At 46.4% G+C, this 11,142-nt stretch overlaps 1 protein-coding gene across 1 annotated transcript in view; it reads left to right on the top strand.

Annotated features, from left to right (window-relative positions):
- The first annotated feature begins 1,092 nt into the window (after positions 1–1,092).
- Lamb3 (laminin subunit beta 3) overlaps positions 1,093–11,142 on the top strand; it is a 42,814-nt gene continuing 32,764 nt past the window's right edge. Inside the window, exons 1-3 of the mRNA XM_036202448.1 lie at positions 1,093–1,235; positions 2,532–2,591; positions 3,607–3,761. Of these exons, the coding sequence (XP_036058341.1) occupies positions 2,561–2,591; positions 3,607–3,761 (186 nt within the window). The 5' untranslated portion in view covers positions 1,093–1,235; positions 2,532–2,560. The remainder of the gene's footprint in view (positions 1,236–2,531; positions 2,592–3,606; positions 3,762–11,142) is intronic.

The raw sequence follows: 11,142 nt of genomic DNA, 5'->3' as shown, positions 1-11,142 counted from the left end.
GAGTGCTGGCTCAGCACGCATGAAGCCCTGAGTTCCATGGTGTACACTGGGCTTGGTGGTACACACCTGTAATCCCTGGAGGCAGGAAGATCCGAAGGCCAGCCTAGGGTATATGAAACACTGTTTTAAAACAAAAAAAGTCTCCTTCAAATTGTGATTTTGAGGCTAGTGTTCCAAAATAATGTCAATGTCTTTCTGGCCAGGACAGGGACTGTGAGTTTCCAGGTCTGCTGAGACACCCTCTGACCCAGTCTAGAAGGGGAAGTGTCCTTGACCAGCCTTTCCTCCTGGTCCTGTTTCTTCACTTACAGCGGCTGGAGCCCATGAGACCCCACAAAAGGACTGTGTTCCCAGACCTGGTGGGTGCCATGAGAAGTCCGTGTTGGCTTTACCAGCCCAGCTATGCCTTAGCTTTCTCCTATCTGTGGTTAGGTCTGTAGGTCTGTTTTCTGGCCCTGCAGGCTGGCATTCCTGCCCAGGAGGGTGGGGCTCAGGAGCAGCTGGGACAGTGACTCACAGGCAGTTACCTGTCCCAGGGCTCTTTGCCAGCCCTGCCAAGGGAGCTTGAGGCTCTGGGTGCAGGGTCCTCTGTTCGACTTCTGTGGGAGAACTGAGCTTTGACCACTTCCGGAGCCTTTTAAAGACCCCCCACCCCCAAATTCCCCAGTAGGGATTTTCCACATTTTTCCCTCAGGATGAGCCTGGTGCTTTCCAGGGTTCTGAATATTTGGGTCTTACACTGTCCAACCCAATGACATGCCCCAAACCCTAACACAGTCCTCACAATCTGATGTGTGTCCCCAGCTTAGTTGGTCTTCCATGGTGACTGGGACTTAAGAGGAAGCTGATACCTACTAGACTTGGTAAGGTGCCAGATCTAGTACCTGGGCTCTTCCCTGCCCCAGAAACAACCCCCCCCCCCACCTTTAAAGACCTTGCTGCTACCTATTTCCAGGACATTCCAGCCCTCCAGACACCCAAGAGCAGACAGCCTCCAAGACCAACCCACTTGCCTAGTCCTGTCCTGAGGGTGGGGGAGCAGTGACGTCAGATGGGCGTGACGACTGCCAGATTCCTGAGGCCGCCCTGGACTGGGGCTACACCCAGCCAGGGAGTCTTCAGAGGTGAGGCTGCTGTTTAAAACCTTGGAGCCAAGAGAGGGGACCCCCACATTCCCAGGGAGCTCTCCGAGAGGGATCTGGAGAAAGGCAGGGAGCATAGGAGCTCAGGGTGAGGTAGGTTATCTGCCTTACCTGTCCTGCGGAGGAGGATGGAGAAGGGCTGTGTCTCCAGGGTCTGAGGCCTGGGTGCAGGGCCCATGGGGCACTCTTCTTGGGAGCACACCTGAATGCACTTTGGTAAATGTCTGTGGCTGTTTGAATTGCTTTTTACTTTGGAAAAGCACCTGGTGACTTAGAAGGAAGCAGCTAAAACCCGGCTTAGCACAAAGGCAAGGTAGGAGGAATGGTCAGGCTCAACTCAGCCTCATTCTTGGCGGGTTATCAGGAGTGCAGAGATGCTTTCTGGCCTTGAGACATGAGGCCACATACTTCAGCTTGGGCTCCTGACTGCCCTGGAGGAGGTAAAGGAAGGATCAGGCAGTACTGGGATGGAAAGATGGCAGAAAGGCCGCCTGGCTTCCTTCTGCCTGCCCACAACCCACTGTTTCCTCTCAGCTGCTTTGGGCAGACCTTGTGTGCTATCTCAGGTGGAGGAGAGCTGGGCACGCTGTGAGGCGAGCCTGCCTCCCTCGCTGTTTCCAGCTGCCTCCAGCATCCCTGCCCACAACTGGAGACATTTTGAGCCGCTTTTGGTGAAGATAAAGCCTTCTTTCACTTTTTCTTAAAACTATCAGGCCTGCCTCTCCCCACAGCACCCCACCTGTCTTCTTAAGATCCCACCTCTTTTTTTTTTTTTTTTTTGAGACAGGGTTTCTCTGTATAGCTTTGTGCCTTTACTGGATCTCTCTTTGTAGACCAGGCTGGCCTGGAACTCACAGAGATCCGCCTGGCTCTGCCTCCCGAGCCACCACCACCCGGCTAAGATCCCGCCTCTTTATAGCGTTCCTGCAACCTGGTTAGCCCAGAACTGTGCTTACCATAGCTTCAGCCTCGCTGTGGCCCTGTAATACTGGAGACCCAGTCAGTTCAGGAAAGGACCTGCCCCATGGCCCTCAGCACCTTTGGCCTATGGGCCTTTGGCTTATAGGTTGGCTTGGGTAGCAGCCCTGAGAAAGCCCAAGTCCTCTCCCTTGAGGCAAAAACAAAGCCTTGGGCCTCCCTTTAGCTATCAGCAGCAATGGGCCCTGCACTCCCTCCTCCTGCACAGTCCCCATGTTCCCACCCATTTCAGAGGAGGAAGCTGTATGTCCGAGGTCCTAGGTTCCTGCCATTGGCTATAAGTGTGCCCACTGCTCAGAAGTGTCTTTGTGAAGATATGAGATGAGGACTTGGTGAGGACAGTAGTCTAGCACAAAGCAGGGAATGGGTGGGTGGGGAGTTGACTATCCAGGATGTTTTGTTTTGTTCTAGGTGACTTCTCTGGGGACCTGTGCTGGCCCATGATGATAGCACTTTTACTCCTGTGCTTTGGTAAGTATCCCTCCCCCTCTTCCAGGCCACCAACAGAAGAGAGCTGGCCAAAGGCATGAGTACTGCCTGCTACCTGTGGGCTCTTGGGTTTGGAACCCTTGTCTAATGGGACAACTGTGGGTGCCCCCACTTCTCTGTGCTTCAGGGAGAAGAGGCTTCTCTGCCCCTCTCAGAAGGTTCCCCGTGTCTTCTTGTCTTCACCCAAGGGTGACGTGTGGCCTCCTGAGTGCTTTCCACTGCTATTCCCATCCTCTCCACTCTCAAGCTGGCCCCAGAGCCACTATGGCTTGAGTTCTCTGTTTTCTGGGGAGTCATGGCTTCTTGCTTTCAGGTAACAGCTAGGTTGGTTACCTGTGCAGATAGAATAGAAATAACAAGTACTTTCTCAGCGTTCCACCAATGGTTCAGCCAACAGCTGCCTCTGGGCTGTGAACTAAGGACACTAGACAGGCACAAACATTGGTCACAGTGTCTGCATGACCCAGTGTATGTCTCCAGATTGACTCTAAAGCCACATGTAGATGGTCATGTGTTAGGATCACTGTTGGTTACCAGTTGCTGAAATTTCTCTCTCTCTTTTCTTCTCTTTAACTAAAAATGTAGTTTGACAGTTTCATACATGTATATGGTCTCATGTAACCCAGTCTGGGCTTGAATTCCTTATGTAGCAAGAATAACTTTGAACTCTTGATCTTGCTGGCTCCTGAATTCTGGGATTATAGGTATGTACCACCATGCCTGTTTATGCAGTACTGAGGACTGAACCCAGGACTTCATACATGCTAGGCAAACACTCTATTAACTGTATTACAACCTCCTCGTCTTTCCAAGTTTGGGTTATAAGATATGAAATCAGCCCCTTCCACTCCCTGAGTCAGGACTGTAGTCACCACACTGGCACCAGCGATGAGTGGGCCCAGTTTGGCTGATGTCAGCTCCACAGAGGGAATACTGGGGTATTTCCAGCTGGGATCTCATGTTTTGGGCTCACTCCAACATTACCCTGTGATTTCAGCCTTGCCTGACCTCCTATGTGCCCAACAAGCCTGCTCCCGAGGGGCATGTTATCCACCTGTTGGAGACTTGCTCATTGGAAGGACTCAGCTTCTTCAAGCCTCATCTACCTGTGGACTGACCAAGCCAGAGATCTACTGCACCCAATATGGAGAGGTAGGTCCTCCTTCCTAAGCCTCCAGGACAGGAGGGGGATGGGACAGAATGGGGTCACTGGGTAAAGTGTAGGAGGCACAGGCCAAAGGCCATGCTCTGGGAGAGGGCAGAAGGGTGTAAGTCCAGATCCCTGCTTCCAAGGAGTTTGAAGTAGGAAGAATTAACAGGACTTCTCTTAACACACTATGAGTTGTATTAGAGGGTGGCAGCATAAGTAAGGTTGAGAACCAATGATATAAGAGCAGTAGTAGCTAGCTGAGTGCTAAGCAAACCAGCAGGCAGCATAGGTGCCTTCATTCCTCTCTGCTCTAGACTATGGGTGTCATGTGATTAGTTGCATGAGTTTCTGCCTTGACTTGCCTGAAATGATGGATGGTAATCTGCTTGAAAGCTAAAGAAACCCTTTCCTCTCCTACAATACTGTTTGCTAGGTATTTTTTTTTTTAAACACAGCAACACAAATGAATGCAGGACATAGAAATGCATAACATACTTTGATCTCATTCACTCTCTCTAGCAATCTTTCTTTTATATTTTTATTTTTATAACATTTCATACAGGTATATACTGCATCTTGAGTGTATTCCCTGCTGCCTCTTCCTGCCACACTCTCCTTTTCTTGGCCCTTCTCCCTCACGTTTTCCCCTGTTCTTCCCTTAGACAATCTTACTCTTACCATCATTTAATATAGACACACGTGGTTGTACATAAAAACTAGGAACCAAAAATGAGAGAAAACATCTGATATTGTTCCTTCCAAGACTGGCTTAATTCACTTAATATATTAACTCCAATTGCATTTATTTCTCTCACATGATATGATTTTATTCTTTTTATGGCTAAAAAATGGCACATTTTCCTATGCATCTTCCTGTTGCTGGACACCAGATTGGATCCACAATTTAGCTATTGTGAATTGTAAACTCTGATTGGAAGGTGTCTCTGTGATGGGTTGATTTAGTGTCCTTTGGACAAATACCCAGGAATAGTGTGGCTGAGTCACATGGAAAGTATACTGTTAGGTTTTTGAGCACCTCCATACTGACTTGCATAGTGCTGGAGACTAGTTTTCATTCCTACCGGCAGTTTGCTAAGGGTTCTGCTTTGTTCATATCCTCCCAGCATTGTTGTTGGAATTCATTTCTTTGAGAATTTCATACAATATATTTTGATCATATTCTTTAACCTCAAGATCAAAACTCTTTTCCTACCTACCCAACTTGACATTCTTTATCTCCTTAGACAAACTAAAACCTAAAAAAAACAGAATGAAAAGCACACAAAACCATAGAGTTAGATTTGGGTTGGCTAATTACTCCCAAGTGTGAGGTCTACCCTGCAGTTTGGTTGATATACCCAGTGTCATGCTGTTGAAGAAAATGGATTTTTCCACTTCCAGCAGCTATCAATTGCAAATAGCTTCTTGGTTAGGGTGAGACTTTGTGTGCATTTTCTTTTCTCCACACTGGAATTTTCTCTATCTTGAACTTGTGCAAGTTGTTTGTATGTTCTCATAGTCTCTGAGTTCATGTATGCCTGCTGTATCTAGAAAATGCCATTTCCTTGAAGCTCTTCACCACCTCTGGCTCTTACAATCCTTCTGTCTCCTCTTCTGCATAGACTTCTGAGCCTTGAGGGTGTGATAGAAGCATCTCATTCAAGGCTTAGCACTCCAAAGTCCCTTATTCTCAGCATATTGTCCAATTGTGGGTCTCTATGTTAATTATCATCAACTGCAGGAGGAAGCTCCTCTGGTAAGAGTGGACCTATGCACTGATCTGTATGTCATTTTACTGCTATTTCCTTTAGAGAATAACAGTTTTCCTTTAAGGTCCATGACCTATCTAGTCTTAGGTTCTTGGCCACATTAGTAGTGTCCTGTATGGGCTCTATCTCATGGAGTGGGCCTTAAATCAAATAAAAAAGTGGTTGGTTACTCTCATAATAATATACCCCTATTGTATTGATGAGCATATATTGCAATCAGGTCACTCTTATAGCTTGCAAGGGTTATAGTTTGGTGAGATTGTTATTTTTCTCCTCTGGTAATATGTATAGTACATCCAGAACTATCCACATCAGTAGGGATGAAGCATTCAGTTGAGGACTGGCTCAATTCCTCCAGGTTTGATGACATAAATATGTGTATCTTCAGCAGTAGGGCCTTACTGTCAGGTTGTGAGGGGTAGCCAAGAGCATTATCAGTAGACTATAACATTTGAGGGACATTCCATAGGACCCCTTGGGCCAACAACTCAAAAAGATGTAACCCATTCCTGTGCTGAGTGTTCTATTTGGTAGCATATGATGTATAGAAAGGACACTACATCCTACTACAGAGATACTTACTCATCCATGTTCATTGCTGCTCTATTCATAAGAGCCAGAATTGGAAGCAACCTAGTTTCCATGAAATAATGAATGGATAGTGGAAATGTACATTTACACAATGAAATATTATTCACCTGTTAAGAAAAATGAAACTTGAATGTAAATAGATGGAGCTAGAAACAGTTATTCTGAGTGAGGTAATCCCAACCCAGAAAGACAAACATTGCATGTTATCTCTTAAATGTGGATGCTAGCTTTTAAGCTTGAAACATGTGTATTTCATTTAGAATATCCACAGAGATTAGGTAGATAGTAAGGGACTGGGGGAGAGGTGGAGATAATCTTTCCAAGGAAGAGAAATAGAATCCAATGTTATAAAGAGATAGAGGAAATTAGAATAGGAGGATTAAATGAGAGGGGGTGGAGGGCAGGGTAAAGGAGGAAATGGGGGAGTGAGAGTGACATTAAGGACCTTTGAGAAGCCACATGGAAACCCACAGCTGTAGAAGCTTCCTCAAGTATATACATATAAACAGGGATTTAATGAGTTATCTATAATGGAGTAGACAGCACCCCAGCTAGACACCTTATGTTCTTTGTCTTCTTAGTGGCCACCATTGTCCTGGGGCAGATGTCATTGGAAGGTGTCTTTGATTTGCATGTCTCTGATGGCTAATGAGACTGAGCACCTTTTTGTGTTCTTTTGCTATTTATACCCTAACTGTTGAGAAAGGTCTATTTTATAAGCCCATTTAATGCTATTAATGTTGGAATTTTTGTTATCTAGTTGAGTTCTCAGTATATTCTGGATATTAACCTCTGTTGGGTGTGTAGCTAGCAATGAGTTTTTCCTCTGCAGTGTGGCTCTTCACATAAACATTTGATTTGCTGTGCAGCTTTTTAATTCCATAAAGTCTTATTTCTTGATTGTTGGACATACTTCTTTAGCAACTGGGGCCCTATTCAGGGAGTCCTTGCTTGTGGCTTCACCTTCAGGTACTTTTCCTAAAGTTCCAGGTCTTATATCAAAGTCTTTGATCCACATGGAACTGATTTTTGTTATGGGTAAGAGATGGGGACCTAGATACATTCTTCCTTTTTCTTTTGAGCTGAGGATCGAACCCAGGGCCTTGCGCTTGCTAGGCAAGCACTCAACCACTGAGCTAAATCCCCAACCCTAGATTCCCATTTTTTTTTTTTAAATTTAATCAGACTGTTTTATCTTTTCTTTTTTTCCTTTTTATTATTATTATTATTATTATTATTATTATTATTATTATATTTGTGTTTTAATTTTACACATCAGCCATGGGTTCCCCTGTCCTCCCCCCTCCTGCCCCCACCCCGACCTTCCCTCCTCCCCTCCCCTCCATTTAGATTCATTCTTATACAGGTGGATAGTCAAGTTTTCTGAGCTCCATTTGCTAATGAGGCAGTCTTTTCTCCAATGTGTATTTTTGGCAGATTTCTCAAAAGTCAGGTGACTGTAGCTGTGAGGGTTTGTACTGGATGTAGTGCTCCACTGATCTCTGTGTCTGTTTTTGTACCAATGCCATGCTGTTTTTGTTACTGCATCTCTGTAATATGACTTGGGGTCAGGAATGGTGCTACCTTCAGCGGTTTTCTTTTTGTACAGAAGTGCTTTGGCTTGCTGAGGTCTTTTGTACTACCATGTTCATTTAATGTTTTCTATTTCCATGACAAGAAGCATTAGAGTTGTGATGAGGACTGCACTGAATCTGTAGATTGTTTTTGGTAAGATAGCCATTCTCACAGTGTTAATTCTTCTGATCCATGACCATGAGAGGTCAGTTTGAAGTTTTCATTGTATAAGCTTTTTGTTCCCTTGGTTAGATTTATTGCAGGGTTTTTGTTGTTGTTGTTGTTTTTATTTTTATTTATTTATTTTATTTATTTTTTTAAAGCAGTTGGCCTTTTTAAGGGCTGTGATATTCTCCCACAACGCCTCTGAACCTTTTCTTTAGGAGCTTTTGATTTTTTTCTTTCCCCTCAACAAGTTGGGGTTGTTGTTGTTTGTTGTTGTTGTTGTTGTTGTTGGGGTTGTTGTTTGTTGTTGTTGTTGTTTGTTGTTGTTGTTGTTGTTGGGGTTGTTGTTGTTGTTGTTTGCTCCTGTGTTGTGAATCTCACACAAGTTAAGCAAGCACTCTTCTACTGAGGTACATCCTTAGCTCCACTTTAACTCTTTGTGGTTTGTTTATTTGTCTTTTGAGACAAGGTTTCACTATGTAACTCTGGCTGTCTTGGAACTCACTATATAGACCAGGCTGCCTTAAACTCACAGAGATCACCTGCTTCTGCTTCCCAAGTGTTAGGATTAAAGGTGTGTGCTATCTATCACACATAGCTCTACTTTAACTCTTTATACAAAGACTGAGTCTTCCTAAGTTATCCATACTGCCCTTGAACATGCAATGCTCTGGTCTCAGCCTCCTAAATAGCTGGGGTCATTAGCCACTTTGCTTCCTTCAAAATGGGTTTGTACAAGAGAATGTCAGGGAGTGGCTTCCTAGGAGTGTCTGCAGGCTTTATGGGAAAAGAGAAAGAGAGGGAAGTGGACACTTGCCTTTGACCCTGATGAAGGAGCAAGGGTTTTTATGGATATACCTTCCCAGGCTGCTCTGTCCACAGGACCTGAAAGAGGGCATTTGAAATGCTCTTGCCTCACTGTCCTTTCAGCGTGGCATTCTGGTGGCTAGTTTTAATCATAGAAGGTACTGGGTGGGGATTTTGGAGATGCTGAGTGAAGATGGATGTGCCGTTTGTATGTCACCCACTTGGATATGGGAAGCCTGCTTGACCAGCTTGGGGAATAGACTACTCCCTGTGGGTCAGGCAACAGGGTTGAGTTAAGCTTTCTAGGCTGTAGAGGGACTTCAGATGTCCACCCACAGACTCCCCAAATCATGTGCCACTAAGCCCAGGCCTGATTTTCAGGAAGACTTCTGCCCTTCTTCTTGCCTCAGAAAGTAGAGCAGGGAGAGATCAGGACCCCATGGTAGAAGATATCCTCCTGCCCAGCTGTGAGAAGAGCCTCTCTTCCACTTGGCCTGGACATTTGGCTTCTCCCTGGCCTGCCCTCTGCCTATTTCAGATGCACCCCCTTCCCCCGCCAGGAACTGGCCTCCTTTCCTGCTTACAAGTAGCCTCCTGAGAGCAAAGTGGGGTGCTTGCAAAAGAGAAGTCTAGACTGTTGCAATCCTGGTAATGGATAAATATTAGCTATTTTCTGCTGTGAAAGCTAAGAAGCCTTGGCCGATTTCCCTTTTCCTAAGGGAGCAATAAATACAGGAAGCTTTTGCAGAATAGAGAATGGGACACCTTGTGGGTGGTGTAGAGTTCCAGTTCTCCTGCTAACTGTAGTATGACCTTGGGCAAGAAATCTGTCTGACTCTCTCTTCCTTGGGCCAGTGTGGGATGGAGTGGTCTGCAGAGTCCTTCCTTGCTTCTACATTCTTGGGGATGAGCTGGGTGAAGAGAGCACCATCTCTCCTGTGCCTCCTGCCCTCTGCTCATTTCTCTTTCCTCTTCTCCTATCCCATGCCATCTTAAAACTTGTGGTTTTCAATGAGAAAGCCACTGTATGCACACACTCACACACATAAGCACGCACACATGCACACTCATATGCACGCACACACTGAATGTTCAGAAGCCCTTGTCAGTCCCATGTGGGGTGCCCCCCAAGCCCTCCCCTGGGGAATGTGTGGAAAGAGTCATACTAAGAATCCTATTTAAATATGTCAAGTAATAGTCACAGCACCTTATAAAACAGCTCTAGTTATTCCCATGAGCTATGAGAAAGTTTGGACTCCAGAAGGAACAAGAAAAAGTTGGGTTTCCTGAGTGGTTCTGCAGGGAGGATTATGAGGTGGTTAGCTTTTCCTCCTCCTCTGCATATCTCTGGAGTTGAGGTTTCTCTTCTGTCTATGTAGGGGTGACAGTGGTGGCCTGCATGAGAGAGAATGTAGAGGGACTTGTGACCTCAGGCATCTCAGTCTCACTTCGCTCCACCCCTCCCCAGCTGGACTGAGTGGATGGGAGGGAGTTGAAGGCATGCTGGGACTCTGTCCAGTTCCAAAAGCGTCCCTTCCAGCTCCTGGCCTCCAGAAATGACTCCTTTGCAAGCCAGTCTTGGCCTGTCTGCATGTTCCTTCCTCAGCTACCCCCTGTCCCCTCTACCTCTGTGGTTGACTGAGTCCTGTGAGCCTCCAGTGCTGGCTTCTTTGGATTTCAGCTGTGTGTTGCAACCCTTGCAATGGACCTTGGATGTAGTTATCTTTGCCCCACGGCACTTCCCCCAACTTTGTTCTTTGGGGCCAGCCTGCCTTCCTGACCTATTAATAGGCTGGCCCTTCGTGTGGGCTACACTCTACCAGAACAGGCTGGACTGCAGTCTTACTTCTAGCCAGACTGCTCCATGCTTTCCTCCTTCCAGCCCCTGGTGTCTTCTGGGTAGGCCCATTGTACAGATAGTCCTCAGTCTCAAGGCCTAGATGAAATCCTGTGACACTGTCCCACCCTGATGCACCTCTGCACTCCCGCTGAGCCCCAGATGAGAAGGAGCAATGTTAGCATCCAGTTCGAGGGACTGCTCTGAGGACTATGTGGCAGAATGTCCAAATGAATGTCGTGCCTGCAGAGGCCCATGCTCCTTTGTCACTTCCTCTTCCCTCCCACCCTCCCTTCCCCACTCTCTCCCTCTCTGCCTCCCTCCTTCTTTCCACCCCATTTGCCTCTTTTCCTCCCTTCTTGTCTCCTGGGGACTGTTTCTGCTCACAGATCTCCTGAGTCAAACCATCCTGGTCCTCTGCCTTCTCTACTTCCTAAGGTCACTGCTGCCAGTCTGATCTGTGGGGGACTTCTAGAGAAGCCAGAGTCAGCCAACATTGACTCGGTGTTGTGGTCATGGTTCTGACGCTCAGAATAGAGTTATGTCTTTGGGAAAGCTGTGGCTCCTCTCTGGATCACCATTTCTCCACATAGGAAACTTCCTGCTTGCTCAGCCCTGGTGTCTCTGTGTGTTTCGCTT

Source organism: Onychomys torridus, chromosome 11 (assembly GCF_903995425.1).
Source record: "Onychomys torridus chromosome 11, mOncTor1.1, whole genome shotgun sequence".
Lineage (NCBI taxonomy): Eukaryota > Metazoa > Chordata > Mammalia > Rodentia > Cricetidae > Onychomys > Onychomys torridus.
Note: the sequence above shows the minus strand (reverse complement) of the source record. Positions and strands in the feature narration are given on the sequence as shown.